The 22,941-nt window shown below is 45.1% G+C and overlaps 2 protein-coding genes across 5 annotated transcripts in view; one reads left to right on the top strand and one right to left on the bottom strand.

The window, feature by feature from the left end:
* Positions 1-22,941, top strand: part of RASSF4 (Ras association domain family member 4) — a 44,379-nt gene that overhangs the window by 11,847 nt on the left and 9,591 nt on the right. For 3 of the 4 annotated variants that reach the window (XM_007516816.3, XM_060191810.1, XM_060191805.1), the window contains 5 exons: positions 944-1,037; positions 6,346-6,421; positions 18,148-18,290; positions 21,527-21,618; positions 22,309-22,466. In XM_007516816.3, coding sequence (XP_007516878.1) covers positions 976-1,037; positions 6,346-6,421; positions 18,148-18,290; positions 21,527-21,618; positions 22,309-22,466 — 531 coding nt within the window. In that variant the 5' untranslated portion in view covers positions 944-975. The remainder of the gene's footprint in view (positions 1-943; positions 1,038-6,345; positions 6,422-18,147; positions 18,291-21,526; positions 21,619-22,308; positions 22,467-22,941) is intronic. The other variant, XM_060191820.1, reaches the window with a different exon arrangement.
* DEPP1 (DEPP autophagy regulator 1) lies at positions 12,514-14,221 on the bottom strand. Its single transcript, XM_007516815.3, has 2 exons — positions 14,013-14,221; positions 12,514-13,188 (listed from the first exon to the last, which is right to left on the bottom strand). Exon 2 carries the CDS (start codon positions 13,165-13,167, stop codon positions 12,544-12,546), a length of 624 nt encoding a protein of 207 aa, XP_007516877.2. The 5' UTR covers positions 13,168-13,188; positions 14,013-14,221; the 3' UTR covers positions 12,514-12,543.

Below are 22,941 nucleotides of genomic sequence, written 5' to 3'. Positions count from 1 at the left end.
TGCTGTAAAGAGTGAAGGAAAGTGGAGAATACAGATCCAAGAAGGATAGCAGAGGACCTAGTGGGGGTTGTATTGTTATATGGAAAACTGGGAAATGTTATGCATGTATAAACTATTGTATTTACTGTTGAATGTAAAACATTAATTCCCTAATAAAGAAATTTTAAAAACGTTGGGGAAAATACATATATACATAGATGGAAATAGATAGTTATGGAGTCAGCCCATATTGATGACCTTGGGAGAATTACTGCAATTTCCAGTGGAGGGGGTGGGACACAGAACTCAGGTGTTGTGAACTATATATAATTATACCCCTATTATCTTACAATTTTGTAAATCAATATTAAATAATTACTAAAAATTTTTAGAAAGAAAAATAAGAGTGAAGAAGATTAAACATGGGAAATGTTCAGTATAGTCTCTGAGATGTAGTAACCATGGTGCCATTTAGCCCATCCCTAGGAGAGGTGGCCCAGATGTGTCAGCTTCATACTGCCATGAGCCCAACCCCTTGGGCACAGTTGGAACAGAGAAGGAAGTCCAGGAAGCTTGGTAGGTTTGTAGGAGCAATGAAGGCAGATGCCATCTTTTCAAGGTGCTCCTGTTGAGGGTAGTTTGACATATTAAGGAGCTTGATCCAATTCCCAGGGATTGTACAAAGACTTTAGAAGCAGACATCCCATGCTAGAACCAGTACAGATCATTCCAACATTCTTGCTCTACTAGAGGGCACATAACTGGCATATCAAATATGTCAGTTCACGCAAATCCTCACCCAATGTGGAGTGGGAATTGGGATAATAGGGTGGTAGAATGAGAAGTAAGAAATGATGCTAAGCCTGGGAGATGACATATATGCACTGAGACTCATGGCTGCCACCCCCCTGACAGAACTCCCCAGACTCACATGTCTGCCCACCCTTCCTCTTTATCCTGGAAGGTAACTCCTGAGTCTGCAGACAAAAAAAGAAGATGAAGGAAGATTGTCCACCTAGTTCACATGTTCCCGTCAGTGACAGCAAGTTCATTCAAAAGTAAGTCTTTGTGTGCTGGGGGAGGTTTCACACAAACTGTCTCTTTGTTTTCATTCCTCCCACCACATGTTGTCTTTGGGTAGAGGAATTCTAGGCTTTTTTTGTTTATAGACACCATAAGTGTGTCTGGTTTGAGATAGTGATTGGTGATGAAGGTACTTATTTTTGTAGCTTGTCTCTTTGGAAATCAAGAATCTCTTTGGAGATGTAGGTTTAACCCTGCCTTGTAGGCTACACAAAAGCAGAAAACTATGACAACGCCATCTTTGACTCTGCAGAGATGACATTTAATTTCTTTAAAAACTAGTCATACCAACTCTCTGATTTCATAAAACAGTTCAGAGGCTGAGTGGTGGTGCACCTTGTTGAACTCATGTTATCATATGCTAGGACCTGGGTTCAAGTCCCTGGTCCCCACCTGAAGGGAACAAGCTTCATGAGAGGTGAAAAAGTGCTGCAGACTCTCTCCTCTCTCCCTTTCTATCTATATTTCACACTCTATTGAAGTAAAATAACAACAACAACAACAACAACTAAATTGCTATGAGAATTAGTGGAATTGTTGTACAGGCATAGCCCTGAGCACAGCCTCAGTTATAACCCTGGTGACAGAAGAAAGGAAGGAAGGGGAGGGGGGGTGGTTCAAAACTGATTTAGAGAGTTTATTGAAAAACAGTGCATTTTATAGCAGTTATTCTTTAGTCTTGTTGTCTTCTATTTTGTTTACTTTCTGTCTCATCATAAAGATTTAGTTGGGATACTTCCTTAATTTCTTTTTTTTAAATTATTTTATTTATAAAATGGAAACATTGACAAGACCATAGGGTAAGAGGGGTACAGTTTCTACCACCAGAGCTCCATATCTCATCTCTTCCCCTGACAGCTTTCATATTCTTTATCCCTCTGGGAGTACGGACCCAGGATCACTATGGGGTGCAGAAGGTGGAAGGTCTGGCTTCTGTAAAATTCCTCAATTTTCTTTCTTTTCTTTTCCAACTCCAGTATCACTCTCTTGAGGAAGTGCTGATTCTCAGGACTATGTTGTCACAACAGACATTTCTCTATTTCCTCAAGACAGGTGTCAATATGTTTCACCCTCCACCAGACCATCATCTTGTTCCACCATAGGGACTTCAGTCCCTAACCTTCCCTTTGTCGAATTTATTTCGGAACTCTGCAAAACTAAATATCTTATTTCATCTTGGTTTTTGAGTCCTATGTTGAAATATTTTCTATGTTTCAGCAGCTTCTTTTTAAAAATTTTCTTATATTATCTTTATTTATTTATTGGATAGAAACAGCCAGAAATTGAGAGGAGAGGAGATGATAGAGGAGAGAGACAGAGAGGCACCTGCAGCCCTGCTTCACCACTCATAAAGCTTTCCCCCTGCAGGTGGGGACCAGGGGCTCGAACCACAGTCCTTGCGCACTGTAACATGTGTGCTCAACCAGGTGCGCCACCACCTGGCCCCCTTGTTTCAGCAACTTCTATCTGCCACCGTAAAGATTAGCAGCCTCCTTGAAATGGTTGAGGTTTTGCTGAAGCTGCCCCTTTGGGTCCTCCATGTAAGTATCCAGGGTAGACATGACATGCCATCATGTCATTTCACAGTGCTGCCCATACTATCATTTGTCCTATTAAAATAGCATAATAAGAATATTGTAGGGGCCAGGTGGTGGTGCACCTGGTTGAGTGCATGTGTTACAATGCTCAAGGACCCAGATTCAAGCCCCTGTCCCCACCTGCAGGGGGAAAGCTTTGCAAGTGATAAAGCAGTGTTACAGGTATCTCTTTTTCTCTCTCCTTATCACCACCTTCCCTCTTGATTTATGGATGCCTCTATCTAATAAATAAATGAAAATAATTTTAAAAAGAATAATGATATTAAATGTCACTTGAAAAAGCATAGTAAAAGCCATATGAATACATATATATATATATATATATATATATATATATCCTAAGAATTTTACATTCAGTGTTTACATGCTTATAAATGCAATGAACCTGCAACATTAAGTTGTGCTTTGTTACTTAAATCCCTCTATCACATTCAAGGGTCACACTAGAGCACCAGAAGGGTTTTACTCATGCACTCCTTGGGTCACTGAAATGTGGGTGAGGACAGTGTCTCAGGAGATTCCTTATTTTGTTATGTTTTATTTATTTATTTATTTATTTTTATAGCATTGATACAGAGAGAAAAATAAAGAGAGGGAGAGAGACCAGTGAGAATAGAACCTGGGTCTTTAAAAACTTGAGCATGAGACTCTTTTGCATGACCCTATACTGTCTCCCCAGCTCTGTCTTAAGAGGTTGTAAAGCAGTGCTGTCCAGCAGAGAAGCCCCCAGTCTCTTGTGGCTGCTGAGTGTGTGACTATGTGACCTGGGGCAGAAGTTAAGTTACTGTTGGTTTTTTAGGAAAGTTCCTGACATATTTTGCTGTTTTTTCTATGCAAAAATGTGCCACAACTTTTCTGACAACCCAGTATAAAAGGTGGCACACTTCTGTTTTTTAATTTTTTTTTCCGAGTGGAGGGCATTTTTTGGTTTTGTTTATTTAGTTAAAAAAGTAGACATTAACAAAACCATAGGATAAGAGGGGTACAAATTCACACAATTCCCACCACCAGATCTCTGTATCCCGTCCCCTCCCCTGATAGCTTTCCTATTCTTTATCCCTCTGGGAGTATGGACCCAAGGTCATTATGGGATGCAGAAGGTGGAAGGTCTGGCTTCTGTAATTGCTTCCCCGCTGAACATGGGCATTGACTGGTCGATCCATACTCCCGGCTTGCCTCTCTCTTTCCCTAGTAGGGTGGGGCTCTTGGAAATCGAAGCTCTAGGACACGTTGGCGTGGCCATCTGTCCAGGGAAGTCTGGTTGGCATCTGGAACCTGGTGGCTGAAAAGAGAGTTAACATATAAAGACAAGCAAATTGTTGACTAATCATGAACCTAAAGGCTGGAATAGTGCAGATGAAGTGTTGGGGGTTACTCACTGCAGACTATTGTTTACTTATACTTTCAGGTATATATTTTGCCCTAGTTTATGGATACGTGTGAACATCTGCTCTATCTCACAGGACCTGGTCTATATCCAGGTTTTGGGACTTTGTTAGGAAGTGAACCACCTGGAATGGAATTAGAGAATACTATGAAAGGAAAGGTCTCACCTGAGTAATGAAGCTGAAGGGCTGTCATTCCACAACTGAAGTCTCTGGACACAGTCTGAAGTGAGGCATGCTGAGGTGGTACTCGTTGCATTGATTAGGTTGGGATCGGCGGATGCAATATTATTTGGCATGAATTGAGAGAAGCATGGAGGAAAGTGTGAGGTGGCACACTTCTTAAGAGTCAAATCAGTGAACAGAATTTCATCCATGTTTATGTTGCTATAATATTTAATGTACCATGCTTGATAAAACATGTTATGAAAGCTATTTTCACCTGTTTTCTTTTTCCTTTGTAATTAGTTTACTAGAAGTTTTACAGTTCTATGGGCAGCTACATTTCATACCTATTGAATTGTGCTGCAGAATCCAGCTTGAATGCTGGGAACTTATCTTGCCCCCTCTCTGACACACTGCAGCCGAGACAAAGTATAAGCCATACCTTACCCTTGACTTATGGGAGAGGGTCTTTGGGTAGAGTAGTTTCCCTAGAGCCTTTGGGCTTTTACCATCTTAGTCATAAGATTCATTACCTTTTCTTTCTTTCTTTTTCTTTCTCTCTCTCTCTTTCTTTCTTTCTTTTTTTTTAAATTTATTTTTTATTTAAGAAAGGATAAATTAACAAAACCATAGGGTAGGAGAGGTACAACTCCACACAATTTCCACCACCCAGTCTCCATATTCCATCCCCTCCCTGATAGCTTTCCCATTGTCTATCCCTCTGGGAGCATGGACCCAGGGTCATTGTGGGTTGCAGAGGGCGGAAGGTCTGGCTTCTGTAATTGCTTCCCCGCTGAACATGGACATTTACCAGAGCATTGCTCAACATTGGCATGTGGTAGTCCAGGGGATTGAACCAGAGACCTTAAAGCTTCAGGCATGATTATGTATTTTTGTATTATGATATTAAAGCTTCAGGCATGATTATGTATCTTTGTATTATGATATCCATTACACCCTCATAGCATTCATTACTTAATCATACTTTCATATTTCTAGAAGGACAAGACAGGGAAGAGACAGGCACTGCTCAGTACACTCTCACAGTAGCCACCCTTCCATACCAGGCTCTTGTAAGACATTTTAAGAGGAAAAAATATTCTCCCCAGAAAAATAACTGGGCTCCAAAAGATTTCAAACTCAGGGGAAAAAAACTAGTATAGCCACAGACCCTTTAGAATATAACTAAAATATGCCTACTAGCTATCTACAAAATGGAGGACCCCCCCCCCCACTCTCTTCATTTGTACCACTCCAGCCTTAAGGTTCATGATTAGTCAACAGTTTTTTTGGCTTTATATGTTAACTCTCTTTCCAGCCACCAGGTTCCAGCTGCTACCATGATGGCAACCAGACTTCCCTGGACAGACAACCCCACCAATGTATCCTGGAGCTCCGATTCCCCAGAACCCCACCCCACTAGGGAAAGAGAGAGGCAGGCTGGAATTATGAATAGACCTGTCAACGCCCATGTTCAGCAGGGAAGCAATTACAGACCTTCCACTTTCTGCATCCCACAATGACCTTGGGTCCATACTCCCAGAGGGATAAATAATAAGAAAGCTAACAGGGGATGGGATGGGATACAGAATTCTGGTGATGGGAATTGTGTGGAGTTGTACCCCTCTTATCCTATGACTTTGTCAGTGTTTCCTTTTTATAAAAAAAAAAGGAAAAAAGTCACACACACACACACACACACACACACACACACACACACACACACACACATATATATGTAATCTTTAAAGTGCCAAGTCTCTGAGTTTATATACTCAGAGGAAATGACTCATAAGTAAAGTACAGAGATTACCGGGAACACTTATCTGTAATAGTGAAAGTGTGTAAACAGCTTATTAGATGCTCAGTGCTATGGGCCCTTCTGTGAGTTTTGCTTCCTTCTCAGGCCCTGCCCCTATGTCTTCTGTACAGGCTGACAGAAAAGCCTCAAGAAGATCAAAACACATTTCTTTGTTGGCAAAATCCAATTTCTCAATGGATTATGTATAGCTGGAAATGCATAAGCTGTTATGCTTATACAAGTGAAGGCACTGAGGCTAGTGAAGCTGAGTATCTTGCCCCAGACCCCATTATACTCAAAGAATGCATGTGCATGTGTGTGTGTTTAACTTTAGGTCAGAGCTCTTAAGCCTATTGAAAACCTACAACTGCTACCATGAGGGCGGAAGCTTCCAGCTGAGACACCGAGAGGTAAGTCTCATTTCTCTTCTTAATTCACAGGGTCACCCTTTATCCTGGTTTGATAAAGACTGACCTGGTTTATATCTATTATTCCAGGGGAATTGTTAAGACCATCCCCTTCACTCTCAGAGGTGTCCTCTGTTGGAAAATGAGTTACCTATTTCCTCTCATCACCATCCAAGACTCATCCATCTTCTGAGCTGGAGACTAGGTTGATGGCAAGCAGGGTATCTCTTTGATGCCTCTAGAGGCACTGAATGAACTTCAGGGCCTGGGAATCCCCAAGAGTTCAGAGCCAGTGGAAATAACCTTGAGCTTTTTTTCTCTCCATCTGGGACTTTTGTCTAGAAAAATTTCTGGGACACTGGAGTTTGACATTTGGGATAAGTTATCCCAAATCTCCTTATGCATATCCCACAGCACAAATAAGGAACACAGAGCAGGATGCTGACTGTTCCAGGTTTGTGGGGACAGTGAGTAGAAGGTCTAAGCAGATTCCCATGTGCTTGGCAGTCAGAATAAACAGCAGAAGGGGGTCTTAAAGTGGAGGTGAGCTCCCTGAAGAGATGCATAGAAGGTCAGACAGGTCTCAACCTGAGAGGGGACTGGCATGGGGAGGGGAGAACTCAAAAGAGTACCATCTCATTTTTAGGCCCCTGCTACCTGTCAAATTAACCCCATCACTACTGTGTGGGAGTATGGGCTCTGTACAGCCAGACTCTTTATGAGTTTTCAAAAAAAGGTAGATATCTGGAACTTCACGTGGAATTTCCCAAAACTTGAAATGTCATGTGAGGTAAACAAAACCTGCCCATGGCTCATACACAGCTTGTGAGCACCAACTCAACTTCAGGGAGTGTCCATCAGTGTCCAGATCTGGGGAGCCACTCACTGGGCAGATAAAGTAGATGCCTGGTCTTTCCACCATCTAAAACCCTAGACCTTTTACATGGAAACCCTAGGTGGGGTAATGGATTCCCTCCATGGTCTAATTTATTTCTACAGTCTTCTAAGGAATCATGTCACAGTTAACTGGGGGCTTCCTGAGGTTGATATTAGCTTGGTTTTTGGACTCTCCATACCATCAGTGTCCAACAAGGACCACTGATGTTCAAGCCCCTGTCTGTTCTTTTTAATTTTTTTTTAGTGTTTTTATTTATTTATTGGATAGAGATAGCTAGAAATCAAGAGGGGAGGGAAAGATAGAGAGAAAGAGAGAAAGAGAGATACCTGCAACACTGCTTCACCACTTGTAAAGCTTTTTCCTTACAGATGGGGAACAAAGGCTTGAACCCAGGTTCTTATGCATTGTGTCATGTGCTCTCAACCTGCTGAATCACCACCCAGTCCCTCCCCTTTCTGTTCTTATGCAGGATAATGCACCGCTTAATACCAGTCAGCTCACAGAGACTTCTTCCAGATAGAAGCCACTCTGCTCAATGGTCCTCACTTCCATTAATTATTTAAACAGCTAAATATCATTTTGCAGTTTCAATATCAGAGAGTGAACCCTGATTTCTGGGCAGTTCTGGGATATGGAGAGGTTGTGGGAGAAAAAGGCTAGGATTCATTTCCCACAGGATCTCAGTCAGCCACCTGATATGCCTGGTCATTCAGAACAGGCCATTCAGAACTCAGTAGGGAAACTGCCAGCTCCTCCTGGAGGCAATACTGGGCGACATGTGACAACAAAAGTGTTAGAAACTTCACACTCTATCTCCCTTTGACCTCCCCAACCTTCATGTAGCCAGCTGCTACACCAGATCCTCCCACCCCCTGCTATGTCAGTGCTTCTTGGCACATGTTCTCTCTCCTCTGCAAAGCAACCTTTCTGACAGCTATCTACTGGCCCTGCTCTTTATGGCTAAGGGCAGGGCTCTGACTCTGTCTCTCATGCTGTTGTCTTTGTTACTTGAGTGCTAAGTCCTTTAGAGCTGGAGCCAAGCAAGTTCCTGGTTCCAAATTCCTAACAGCAGTCGCAATGTGGTACAAGTACATAGGTGTGGAAGAACTGACCAGCAGGTGCAGGCCTGGGTCTCATGAAGATGAGATCTAAACTCCAGTGTGCTGAGCTGTTATGATCTTTGGGGATAAATGAAGTACACTTGTTATTGTATGGAGAAACTAGGTGAGGTCTTTAAGCTGAACTGTTACCCTTCAGCTCTAGGCCTTTTAGGAGCTGGTCTAAGATCTAGGGGAATCTCAGCCTATATTCCTCACACTAGCAGCTTCATTATCACCTGAGAACTAGTTAGAAAAACAATTACAGAAGCCAGACCTTCCACCTTCTGCACCCCATAAAGAATTTTGGTCAGTACTTCCAGTGGGATAAAGAATAGGGAAGTTTGCAGTGGAGCAGAAGGGACAGAGGACTCTGGTGGTGGGGACTGTGAGGAATTGTACCCATGTTATTTTACAATCTTGTTAATCATTATTAAATCACTAATACAAGAAGAAGAAAAGAAAGAAAGAAATGAAAATTCTAGTAACCCTCCTATCCTTAGTCTTTCTTAGTCAGAGTCTTGTGTTTTGACAAGTCCTCCAGAGGACTTTGATGAAGGCCAAGTTTGAGAACTGAGCTGATAGTTTAAGAGTTTCATCCTGGCACTTGGGATTCCCCCAAGATGGTCCTCTGTTTAGGAAAAGCCATGTGCAGAGTGGAGATGGGAAGATCCAAGCCTGGGCCCTGGGTTTTGTAATGGGACAGTGTACATGAAGAAGTGAGAATCTGAAATGGGGAAGAAGGATTATTTTTTATTGAGGTTATGTGATTGGGAAAAATGATTCACAAAACAGTTGTCATCACATAGATATAATTTCTTATCTTTCCCAGATTGGTGTCTACACACCATTCCCACCACCACGTTAGGTCTGGGAGAAGGTATTCTTGACAGCACCAGTGATAGAGTACTAATGATAGAGTACTAATGACCCACAGAGCTATTGTGGTCTAATTATTAGTCTGTGGTCGCTTTCTCTTCCACTGTCTCATCTGGGATCTGAAGAACTTGGAAAGATGAAGTGTGTCCAGGGAAGAGCCAGTGTCCATCTTTCTCTAACCTTGCCATTTCATGTGGTATAGACCTTGCCATTTCATGTAGGTGGGTCTGGGTAGGGGGACTGACCCTGTCCCTCTTGTACCCTGCTTTCTGGGTGAGGCAGGAGCTGGAGGGAGGGTGGGTGGGGAAGGAGTGTCTGACTTACTTTCCCATCCAAGGTTATGTGTTTTTTTGTGAACTGTCCACCAACTTCCAAAGGACTAAAGGTGTAGAATTCCCTCCTAGGAGGCCAAAACACTAGCTTCCTTTACTGTCGATCTCACCTTTGGGATTGTTTTATTTGTATTGTAATGACTCACATTTGACACCCTAAACAAGGTGTGAGAATTTGACCTCATTTCTTTGGAACCAGAAATCATGCTTCAGAAAGCTTCTGCAGTCTTAGTGCAGCTTATAGAACTGTGCTCCAAAGGTGGTGACCACCACCACAAAGTCAGGCTGCAGGAAGGTGTGGCATTCTCAGATGGATTCATGGTGTTCTATTGATAGTACACAATCGGTTCCTGGGACACTATGTCTCTTGGTGACCCACCCACTCACCATCCAGCTTCTGGGCTCTGCAGTTCCTCAGTTTGCAAGTGTGGCTCCCCTTGGGCCTCAAGAACTCTCAGTTCCAAGCCCTTGATGTATAACCACCCACCCCCACCTTTCCTTGTGCACTTAAGGTTTTGATGGCATAAAAGATAGAAGGAAGTGACAGTTACTCCAGACACTTCCAACTGCACCAGATACTTGCCTCTATGTTATTGATTATAAATACCAGGCCTCCTCCAGAGCTATTGTGGTCTAATTATTAGTCTGTGATCTCTTTCTCTTCCACTGTCTCATCTGGGATCTGAAGAACTTGGAAAGATGAAGTGTGTCCAGGGAAGAGCCAGCGTCCATCTTTCTCTAACCTTGCCATTTCATGTGGTATAGACCTTGCCATTTCATGTAGGTGGGTCTGGGTAGGGGGACTGACCCTGTCCCTCTTGCACCCTGCTTTATAGGTGAGGCAGGAGCTGGAGGGTGGGTGGATAGGGAAGGAGTGTCTGACTTACTTTCCTATCCAAGGTTATGTGTTTCTTTGTGAACTGTCCACCAGTTTCTAAAGGACTAGAGGTGTAGAATCCCCTCCTAGGATGCCAAAACACTAGCTTCCTTTACTGTCGATCTCACCTTTGGGATAGTTTTATTTGTATTGTAATAAAAAATGTGAGCAGCTGACAACAATCTGTGTCTTATGAACCTCTAAAATGCATTTAACCAAGCTGGTGAGCAGTTCAAGAGAAAAATAGACTGCCAAGAAACACCATTAGATAACTACAACATTATGGATAAACTATTAGACAGGATCTCAAGTCCTCACAGATGGCTGCTTTTAGCTCGGCTCTTAGTGGGCAGGAAGCTCCCCCTGGTGGCTTGGAGCCTTCATCACACTTTATTCCCTCCCCCCTTTGCAGAGTAAAGGTTTAGGTGTTTCCTCTAGTTCAGTGTCTGTCTCTGCCTTTCCAAGGAGGCAGAAAGAACAGGATTCTTTTCCCTTTTGTGATGGTCTTCCTTCGTGTAAGACCTGAAGAAAGGAAGGTGGGGCTTATGACAAATCATTGGCTCTTGGGTTATACTGGTCTCCCATAGACAGCTGTTCTCTGCGAACCCAAAGTACTTCCCAGCTGTCTGTTCTGGGTTGCACATTGTGTGCCTTCCCAACTCCAGTAGGGAGTGGAAGGGAAATTAGAGCTATATAGCAGCCTTCACCATGAGGAATTCCCACTAGATTGTCCTGTCCTTCAAGAACTTGGGATAATGCCAGGAGCCCCTTCCTCTGGCTCTCTCTCTCTCTCTCTCTCTCTCTCTCTCATGTTATTTATGACTGAGAAAGGTAGAAGGAGAGAGAGAGAGAACCAGACATCAGACATCACTCTGGCACAGCTTCTATGAGGGATAAACTCAGGACCTCATGCTCAAGAATCAAATACTTAATCCACTGCTCCATCTCCCTAGCCACTCCTCTAGCTCTTTATCCACTTTTCTTTCTTTTTTTTTTAAATTTTATTTATTTTATTTTTGATAGAGAAAGAGAGAGAGAGAGATGCCAGAGCACTGCTCAGCTCTGGCTTATGGTGGTGCAGGTTGGGGGGGAGGATTGAATTTGGGACTTCAAAGCCTCAGGCATGACAGTCTCTTTGATAACCATTATGCTATCTACCCCCGCCCTTATCCACTTTCCTTTAGAACCTTCTGAAGATACTATCAACTTCACTTCTCCTTGTTAGCCAGACACTTCTGGTAAATGGGATTCACCAGGCCATAGGAAGCCAGGCCTGCCCCAAATTTAGCTGCACTTGCCAAAAAAACGGGTGACTAGACAGCACCCTATTCTACATCCCACGGTAGAGGTCCCCTGGGTGGAGGTGGATTTGTGGGTGTGTTGGGCCAGGGTCACCTGGTCTAGGCATTTGGCACCTTTTAGAAGGAGCTGGTGCAGGCTCTATCTTAGTCCTCAGTGTGAGGAAAACTGCCAGTACACAGTTAGACTTGTGATGTAGCCCCCAGTTTCCCAGTGATCCAGTGATCTGTCCCCCCCGAAACAGCAAGTATATTTGCTGAGCCCAGTGTTTTCTTTCAGGCCTCAGGGAACATGAGCTCTGAGGGTGTTGACTGACTTAGGAGAGTGAGCCTCCTTCTGAAACTAGGGGAGTCAGAGACCTTCAGTTCCCTTCACCTCTACCTTGTCTCCACACCCTCCACAAGACAACCACATTCATCATAGCTACTCCACAAATGGACTTGTCGTGTGTGAATTCTCATGGATTTATGTTTTTATAATCCCCATTCACTCATTAGAACAGCCAAAGCTAGGTCCTGTTAATCACCCTTATTTTAGCTATGATGAAACCCAAGGATTAGAGATGTTAAACAGCTTGCCCAAGGTGATAGCCAAAAAAGCTATGTGCCTGTTGCCCTCCACAGGTGAGCTAAACTATCACTGCAATTCAGAGACCTGCCAGGGGCAGTGCTCATCTCATGGAGGGACTGAGGGTGGTGACACTGACCAGAAGGTTCTTTACAAAAGTATTTATTAGGAAGAGGTCACAGTTCATAGATCACCGGGAGGTGCAGATAGAGAGTTCTGAGGATGCTATTGGGGTGGGAGTTGCTGGAATGGGAGGCTGCAGCTCTGCCAGGCTGCTTGAAAGCCTTTGAGTCCTGGTTCCAGTTCCTAGAAGGACTTTCCAGAGAGTTCCTTGGTACCCTGCCATCAGAGAGCTTCCCTTTGGGGGTCCCCTGGACCTTTCTACTGTCCATCTTTCTGAACAGACCCCAAGGATGAGCAGATGGACCAGTTTTCAGAGTGTCTCTCTGACTTGTCTGCTTTTCCTGAGATGCCCCAAAGAGCCAGTCCAGGGGGTCACCAGTGCTGACCCCAAGCAGGTCACGCTGCTGGCAGTTGAGGCAGGTGCTGATGTCCCTTAGGGAAGCAGTGGGGCAGCTCTTCTCACAGGACCTGGCTGGCCACTGTGCTCTCTTGGATCCGGTCATAGTTGCACCCTCTTCCAGAATGGAGGTGGGCTGTGCCAGATGACAGATGGACTTCACATAGTCATCCAGGCTCGGGGAGGCTGGCGGTTCCTGCCCAGACCCCGGCAGTATCTCTTCTGAGGCCTCCCGAATTGTGGGCAGGTGGGGCACAGAAAGCAGAAGCCTGGACCTCATCTCTGCCAAGTAAGCAGCAACCTGCGGGTTGAGAGAAGACAGAGGTGAGGGTCTGCTAAGTTGTCCTGACACCCTTCCATGTCCTTTTCCTCAGCTGAGGTCCCCTTTGTGAATCATGTACCAGAGAGTGATCTTAGCCTGCTTGTCTGAGACCGATTCAAATCAGGCTTGGACTCCTGGCCTCTTTCTTTCTGAGAATATTAAAAGCTTATGTAGTGAATACTATATCATTACTTGTTTAAGAACACATACAAGAGGTCCAGGTGGTGGCAGACCTGGTTAAGTGCTCACCTTACAATGTGTAAGGAGCAGGGTTCAAGACCCTGGTCGCCCACCTGCAGGGGAAAAGCTTCACAAGTGGTGAAACAGGGCTGCGGGTGTCAGTCTGTCTCATTTCCTCTCTCTTTCTCCCCCCTCTCAATTTCTCTCTGTCTCTATCTAATAATAAATAAATAAAAAGATTTTTAAAAAGAACTCACACAAATAATAAAATTCAAAGTAAGGGGGCTGAAGTCAAAAACACTTGAGTTTAAAACCAAGATCTGACTTTGGGACCTTTGGCAAGGTCACCACTCCAAGCCTTTACCTATACCTTTATAAAATTGACTTATAAATACCTGCCCTGAAAAGACAGTATATGAAACACAAAGAGTAAGCATCTCATGTGGCTACATTTCTGAATATGGAGCTCTTCTGTACAACTGTCCTCACTGTTACAAATTTACATCTCCTGATCTCTAATCCACAGTGAGACTGTGCTAGACTTGGCTGAACTCCACCTGAAAGATGACCAAAAAAAAAAGTCTTTCAGTTTTATCTCAAACACAGGGTAACCTCTCGCTTACCTGGAAAGGGACTTGGGGTTTGCAGGGATACTGGAGGAGCAAGGTCAGGTCCTGGAAGCCCCTGGAAGCTGGAGGCTGGATGGGATTCCAGCAATGGGAGCTCGAAGTAAGACAGTAAGACAAGGTGTCACCATTCACTATTCAGGGCAAATTCCTCCCTGGGCTGTCTGGCTAGCCTCTAGCTCTGCAGCTCCTTTTATACCTTTCTACCAGCCATTAGTTACTGTCAGGAGAGCCCAAAATAGCAGCATTCAGGAAGGATTTGAGGAAAACAGCTTGGTGGGTGGGGCTTGGCCCAGCTGCCAGCCTGGATGGAGTGTTTGCTCCTGTGGGAGGAGCTGGGAATGTGTTTACTCTGCCTGTGGGAGAGAGGAGGGCCAGGCCACCTCAGGCAGCTGGGAGAGAGAGGCAGGGGCCTCAACTGGTCTCCCAGGGCCACCTCTAGAGACCACCACAGGCACCTTGGAAACACTTCCCTCTGCAGATTACACCAGTACCTGCGACCTCCAGACGCTTAGCCTGCTGCTAGTTCTGGCAAAGCTCTGGGCCCACACCTTCAAGGCATCTTGCAGGGCTCAGCCTGGAAGTGACCAGACATGGCCCACCCGGACCACCTCAGGTTGGAAGCAAGGGCAACCAACAGGGTCCTGGGCTTGCTGCTTCCCAGATATGGTGCTTTCAGATGCAAACCTGGCATTTAATCAACAGCTCCCTTGCACCCCATGTGGCTAGGCGCAGAGAACATAGCAGTGAGCAGACTCATTGTCCAACTGAGTACTCAGTAAACAGGTACAGTAACTGTAGGTACTAGTAACAGCTGCTACCCTGGCAGATAATTAAGACATCTTCTATAAAAGGACTGCTGAGAACTCTGGTGGTGGGTGTGGTGTGGAACTATACACTGTAATCTTACAAACTTGTAACCTACTATTAATCACAAATTAAAAAAAAAAAAAGAGGACTTCTCATATGAGGCCTGAAAAAGTGGAGGTCATTAGTTCTCAGTGGAGGAGGCAAGATAAATGCAAATACCCCATGGAGGGCAGGTGCTGTTATCCTCAGGGAACAGCAAGGGATTGTATTTCTGGCCTCCATCGGAGGAAGTCAGTGGACCTTGGTATGGATGCTGTATTCTCCACCACCCAGAATGGACAGAGCATGGTTTAAACAAGGATGCGGTTGTGTGGCTTTTGTTTTCAAGTGTTGACATAGCCATTGTGCATACAGATAGCTAATGGGGAGAGCTAGGCTGCGCTGGAAAGCCATTGCTGATGTCCAGAACTGTGCATATCAGCATGGGAGCAGCTGAGCATAAGGTGTTGATTCTGGAAGAAGTCTTGGTAGAATCAGAGGCAGCGACTCCCCAGCACCAGATTATGCATCTGGGATAGGTCTACCTGGTGCAGGGGCTAGAAAACAGACACTAGGACAATAGCCCAAGTCCAAATGTGAGATTATTGGACATCCCCCAGACTTCTAAGTGAGCTGGCAGTCTGATGGTCCCAGTTGAAGCACTCACCCATTCTAGAAGTAATATGCTTCAAGGGCAAAGAAGGTATGGAGCCAGGAAGGTCCCCTGAGCTGGTAATCAGTCCATTGTGACTATTCTCTCCTTTTGAGAAATTTTGTCTCTTCCTCTAGCTCTCTTTGAATTCATGAGCAATGAATACACTAGTGATTAAACTGACCTGAAGAAGGGTATATTTTACCAGAAACAGAGAATTAGAGGTTCCACAGTGACTCTCTGACTTGTGGAAATTCAATGCCACAGACCTGTGTTCTCATCCTTTCTGTACCTGCATACACTTCCTACCTTAGTGGAGAGGGCTGCCCAGCAGGCTGGAGGCCCCTCTGCTCTGGCCACTCCTGTGTTTTCATGGGTCAGACAGAGGGACAAATTGCAGTAGGAGAATAGGCAGTTTGAGGAATCGGTGTGCTGCCTATGTAGAGACACCAGGCCTGTGTCATATGGAATTGGCTAGTGCCCAACATAGCTAATCCCTGACCTCAGAGTCTCTGCTCCTCACACCTGGTCACAGAATACTCGCCCTTTCTCTGTAAGGCTTCCCTCTAGAATCTTCAAAGGCCTATCCCCACCACTTCTTTCCCAGATGTGCCCTCTTTTCATCCACCTGGAGTAACAAATGGTGTTTTGACATCCCCCCCCCCCACACACACACGTACCACTACCCAAAGCACTGTGACTCCATTTACTTCATTTCACTCCACCCTGCACCCAGCACAGTCTCCATGGACTACAAGCTGAGTTGTTCTACATGGGGCAGGGACTCTTTCCAGTGACATGTTGACATCTGATGGAGACCTCTAAGATGGAAGTTACAAAGGCCTGACCTCACCTAAGGTTTACACACTCTCCCCATGAAACCTTTAATACCAGTAGATCAATCTAGCCTGTTCTTTGTAGGGTAGGGTGGCTACATATCTGTACCTATAGTCCACTCATGATTGTCCAAAACAAAAAAAAATAGCTCCAGGGATTTTTTTTTCATAGTAAATAATACAAGGTCATCCCAAAAAGCTCTGTGTGTTTTTTATACCCTTGAACCAAGTTCAAAGAACTGTTTTCTCTGTGGCTGGCAGATGTTTTAAACTATCATGAATTAAGTAACCATGAGTTCAACATCACAGGACACCTCTGTAAGAACCAGCACTATGAAATTAAGACTGGTTCCATGAGACTTACTCTTACAGGGGTTTCAGTGCCAAAGATGAGAAAGAAACAGTTTGCAGGGGTGGGGGGTATGTATCGTGGTGGCTCACCTAGTTGAGGACACACATTACAATGTGCAAGGGCTCAAGCCCCTTGTTCCCACCTGCAGGGGGAGACTTCATGAGCAGTGCAGCAAGTACCACAGATAGCTCAGTCTCTCTCCTTTATTATTTACCCCTGCCTTCTCAATTTCTCTTTCCTATAAAAGAAAAAAAGAAGAAAGGAAAAAGAAGGAGAGAAAGGAAGGAAGCCAATCACCAGGAGTGGTAGATTTGTGTGCAGCCACTGAGCCCCAGCTACAACCCTGCTGGCAAAAAGAAAAGAAAAAGAAACACAATAGTTTGGAGCACTAAAGTGGTGCTCAAGCACACAAGGAGAGAATGATGTTTCACATTAATTGCCAAAGGACTGGTATCAAGGTAGATTTGAAGCTTGTAGCTAGGAGGACTGTAGCTCTGGGACAGTGCTGAAGTTTCTATAGGAGCTCTGAGGGTGCAAAGCTTCTGGGTCTGGCAAATGCCTGGAAGCCAACAGGCAGAGCACAGAGAACCTGGAGGTGGCCAGAGGATGGCAGAGGTCTGAAATGAGCCAGGGAGGGGGGTGGTGCAGGTGTGTGTGTGTATGTGTGTGTGTGTGTATGACTAGAACTTAATAATCAGGTCACCTCTGGAGGATTCAGTCAATTACAATCTCGGGGTTAGGCAGCACAGTAATTAGCCATGCCATCTGCCAACTTGGAGAAATCAAAGTTAGTCATGGACATGGGGTGAGGGCTTTTGTTATTTGGACCATGGGAGCCAATGGTGGGACTAGGGCTGGCAGTATCTCAGGTAATGAGAAAAAGCAAGAGAGGCCTTTAGACAAAAGGAAGTTGGAAATCAGGAATGGACAGCATGGCAACCCAGCTCTGAGGAGCAAAGGATCCAGCACCCTCCACATGTTCCCAGTGGGACCAGGTAACCATGGGATTCCCTGCCCCGTGGCAGTGTGCGGCAGAGAGGCCTCCTGCTTTTTAGCATGGGTGTTTGCACTCAGCTGTGCTTCCCTGGAATGCGTTTCCTGAACACTGTGTGTGTGGACGTGCCTAAGGACAGCAGTTAGGTTCCTGTGGGTCACCTGACTCAGCTGCTCTGTCTGGAGCCATAGCCTTGGCCACATTTGGGCTGAGCGGTAGAAAGGCACGTCTCAGACTTCCTCTGCTTCGACCCTCTCTGGCCTTGTATCTTAGAGCACGTACAGGCTTATGGGGCTTTCCCAAGTGTGATGAAGGGGAGGGCTGGTATCAGGGAGTAGAATGAATGGACAAAAGGGGCTATTCCTGTGGCAGACTTCAGAGATAATGGGCATTGATGGCTAAGAATGGTTATTCTGGAGGAGGAGGCTGACCCATGTGACTCTCCACAGGAAAAAGGGGCTCTGATCATCGAAGGGCTCCTCAATATCTCCTGGGGATTGAAGCGGCCCATCAGGCTCCAGATGCAGGATGACAGAGAGCGAATTCACCTCTCCTCCACCTCCTGGATACCTGGACCTCCCACCTGCCCCCTGTGAGTGCCAGGTGGCCTTCATGACACATATTCAGCCCAGATTACTGTCTGAGGTGGAAGGGGGGTTTCCACAGCCTTGGGGTAAAAGTTTAGCCACCCACTGGGACACAAACATGAAAACATGACCCAGCCCCATACCTGTTACCCCCAGACTACCTCAGTCCTTAGCCTAACCTGCTTACTAATATGCAGCCTTTGCCGGGGGGTGGGGGGGGAGGACTATCTCTTTTTTTTTTTAAGTTGCCATTTTATTTTTACTTTTTTAATATTTTATTTTATTTATTTGAATAGAAATGGAGAGCAGTTAAAAGAGAGAAGGAAAGGAGAGTTGGGAGGTAGCGCAGCAGGTTAAACGCATGTCGCGCAAAGTGCAAGGACCAGCATAAGAATCCCGGTTCGAGCCCCCCGGCTCCCCACCTGCACGGGAGTTGCTTCACAAGTAGTGAAGCAGGTCTGCAGGTGTCTGTCTTTCTCTCCCCCTCTCTGTCTTCCCCTCCTCTCTCCATTTCTCTCTGTCCTATCCAACAACAACAACATTAATAACAACAATAATAACTACAACAATAAAATAACAAGGGCAACAAAAGGGAATAAATAAATAATAAAAAAAGAGAGATAGAGAAGGGAGGTGGGGGAGAAAGACACCTGCAGACCTGCTTCACCACTCATGAAGCTATCTAGCTTACAGGTGTGGACCAGGGGCTTGAACCCCAGTCCTTGCACACTATGTGTGTGCTCAAGTAGGTGCACCCCCGTGGGGGGGTGTCTTTCTAGAGAGAGACCAAGTCACCTCCCATTTGGCACACTTAGTTAAGTGCACACATCGCCATGTGCAAGGAGCTGGGTTCAAGTCCCCAGTTCCCACCTTCAGGGTGGAAGCTTCACAAGCAGTGAAGCAGTGCTCCAGGCATCTCCTTTTCTCTTTCTCTATCACCCCCCTTTCAATTTGTCTCTATTTTTATCAAATAAGAGGTGGGGAGGAAAAATAGGGTTACCAGGAAGAGTGAACTAATAGTGTAGGCATCAAGACCTAGTGAGATCCCTGGTGGCAATACAAAGAAAAAGTAATAAAAATAAATATAAAGGCAAAAGAGGATGTGAACAGGGATGAGGGGCAATAACCACTGCAAACCAAATGTTTCTGAACATCTCCTCTTCTGACGGACATAAATTTAACCTCCTGCAGGTCGGAACCTCTTAAGGTGAGAATTTATTTTTAATGATTTATCAGATTAATGTCAGAGCTTATTTTAAAATTAGAAGGCGGTTTCTGTCAGAATGAAATGTCCTCTAGTGTTATTATTGAATAGATGTTTGCCTCCACCTCCAGAGAAAGCCAGTGAGCTGCTGAGTTTTGTCTGCTTTTATAAGTAACGGATCCTTCTGTGAAGCAGAAACTCAAAACATCTCCCTCTTCAAATATTCAAGCAAACTTGCTGTTGCAAGGGCAGTTAACACCATGTATTATAGCCCCCAGATCACTCATGTACATTGGAAATATCGCAGACTTACAGTTCAGGGTTCTGATGGGCTCCTTAGAGCAGGTGTGTATATGACTCAGATAAAAGTGATCCACAAGAGCCATCACAGACAGTAAGCCCCTCAGAGACTTTGCAGCTGGGGCTTGGCTCCTTTACTCCTCCCAATTCTCTTGTCAAGAGGGCTAATTCCTATCATGCCCACTCCCTTTGCAGACTGGCACAGGCTGTCCTGTCTTGGAGTCTGCCCCACCCAGACACCAGAAGGTGGACCCTGCTTGATTCTACACAGAACTGTTGATTACCCAGAGAGGTCATTTAACTCACCACCACAGATGCCCGCCAGCCTCGGCTCAATGCCAGGGAACACACAGGCACTGTGTGTGCCCATGTGTCTGTTTATGTAGCTCAGCCCTGCACAGGCTACTAGGCCTGCAAGGCATACTCTTTTTCCTGTAAGATATAGTGGAAATCTTTTGCTTCACAGCCATATATATATATATAATTATTTATAAAATGGAAATATTGATGAGACTGAGACTATACAATATGAAGGGTACAGTTCCACATAATTCCCACCCGAGAACTCCATATACCCTCCCCTCCCCTGATAGCTTCCCTACTCTTTATCCCTCTGGGAGTATGGACCCAAGGTCATTATGGGGGGGGGGGGGGGCGGTATGTGCAGAAGGTGGAAGGTCTGGCTTCTGTAATTGCTTCTCCACTGAAGATGGTCATTGGCAGGTTGATCCATACTCTCAGCCTGTCTCTCTCTTTCCCTAGTGGGGAAGGGCTCTGGGGAAGCAGGGCTCCAGGACACATTGGTGGGGTTGTTTGCCTAGGGAAGTAAGGTTGGCATCATGGTAGCATCTAGAACCTGGTGGCCGAACTTCTCAGGTTTGAAGCAGACTCCTTGCAGAGAGCATACCAGTTGTTGTCTCCAAGTTGCCATCTTGGTTCCACCTCACTATTTTATATTTTAATTTAATTATTTTCTTATAAAAGAAAATTGGTCTAAACTAAGCCTTCCCTGTTTCTTGCCTATATACACTTTTCTTTGTCCTGAGTTCCATTTTTTTCTGCCAGCAGTGCTCTGAGCACCATGATTTTTTTAATTTACTTATAAAATAAAAAAAAATATCGACAAGACCACAGGATAACAGGGGTACGATTCCATACAGTTCCCACCACCAGTTCCATATCCCATCTCCCTTGAAATCTTTCCTATTCTTTATCCCTCTGGGAACATGGACCCAGGATCATTATGGGGTACAGAAGGTAGAAGGTCTGGCTTCTGTAATTGCTTCTCCGCTGGACATGGGCAGTTCAATCCATACTCCCAGCCTGCCTCTTTCTTTCCCTAGTGGAGAAGGGCTCTGGGGAGGCAGGGGTCCAGGACACATTGGTGGGGCTGTCTGCCCAGGGAAGTCAGTTTGCATCATAGTAGCAACTGCAACATGGTGTCTGAAAAAGCATTAAGATATAAAGCAGAACAAATTGTTTAATTATCAGGAACCTAAAGGCAAGAATATAGCAGATGAGATTTGGGGTCTCCATTCTGAAAAAATCTAGTAGATCTATTTTAGGTATATTCCAAGAGGCCTATGACTTTACCAGTCCTTGGCCAAGCCCAACACCTTAGCAGTGTTTCCATATTTGGGAGCTACTCTCTTCCCTGATCCAGCTTTTTAATCCTATTTCCAACTCTGAAACCATCTCCCCAGACAAAACCTTTGATACATGATTGTCTCTTTTCAGAAAAGACCTACCTCCTCAAGATGATGGAGTCACTGCCCAAGTGTCAAGTGCTCAGCCAGATCAAAGAACTAAAGGTTCCAAAGACAGTTCAGGTAAGTGGAATCACCAGGTGCTAGGACCCTGGCTCATTTGTCCAGGGTAAGAGAGGGGGTGCTTGGCTCATGACCACCACTTCTAGGGAATAGCATTGTAGAGTAGCCAAGAATGGCTTTATTTGTTCTGGGGGACAATCCTTGCTAAATACCTCCTCCAGGGGATATAATCCACATGCATTCTAAATGCTTTCTCACTTAACCCTAATGGAAACAAAAGCTTACATCATGCTGTGACTGAAAGGAGGGGACATAAGCCAAAAAGCATGGTGCCTTCCTGGCTCCAGGCCATTGAGACTTGTTCATCATACTCCAGGGCCCTTCATGACTTATCTGTCTGCTTTTGTGCCCTTTCCTCACACTAGATGACAAGACTCTCCCAAGGTAATCACTCTCAGGATAGGGCTGAGGTTGCCAGCAACCTGCCTCTAGTACCCCAAAAATGGAGATCCAGAGACTTATAGCTGTATGAATAATAACTCAGGTTACCTTGTCTCAGAGCCACCTTTCCTGAAGCGAACTGGAACAGCTGGATCGTACCAGAGCCCATCACAGGAATAGTACTGAGTTTATGGTCTGCTGCAGCACAGGGCAAACTGAGAGGCAGCCATGCCCTACACAGATGGAACATAACAGTTCTGTCACCATGCCCCATCCAGGCCTGAACCTCTTGCTCATTTCTCCTTGCAGAGACCCTGGAGGAAGATGAGGAAACCCCACAGCTGATGCGGACCAAGAGTGATGCAGGCTGTGTGATCCAGAGGAGACCCAGGTGCCGTACACCTGGAGAGGCCCAGAGGATCCGGCGACACCGGTTCTCCATCAATGGGCACTTTTACAATCACAAGGTGACATCCCAGTCTGGTTTCTCCCCTCAGGCTCCCTACTGTTGAGCCTTCTTTAGACCTGAACCCAGGATAGTCATGTCAAAGTTCACCCTCATTGTGGTTCTGTGTACTGGTGTGGTGTCCCTGTGTCTTCTAAAGGAGAACCATCTTGCTCAAAGTCACACCAACATAGCATTTCAGTTTTTTTTCTCCATCACAACTTACTCACTGCCAACACAGTCTCACAATTCATATAAAGTTTTGGCAAGCCATGCCAAGATGTTATTCTTTTTTTTAAATACTTTATTTATTTAGTGAAAGATGCAGAGTGATAGATAAGTAGGTAGCCAGACAGACAGACAGACAGGCAGACTATAGCACAGACCAGCTCTGGATTGTGGTGGTGCTGGGGATTAAACCTGGGACTTTAGACCCTCCAGCATAAAAGTCTTTCACATAATCACTATGATGTCTTCTGAGCATGCCACAGTAATTT

Source organism: Erinaceus europaeus, chromosome 1, assembly GCF_950295315.1.
Source record: "Erinaceus europaeus chromosome 1, mEriEur2.1, whole genome shotgun sequence".
In the NCBI taxonomy this organism is placed as follows: Eukaryota; Metazoa; Chordata; class Mammalia; order Eulipotyphla; family Erinaceidae; genus Erinaceus; species Erinaceus europaeus.
This window is presented reverse-complemented; position numbering and strand designations above follow the sequence as displayed.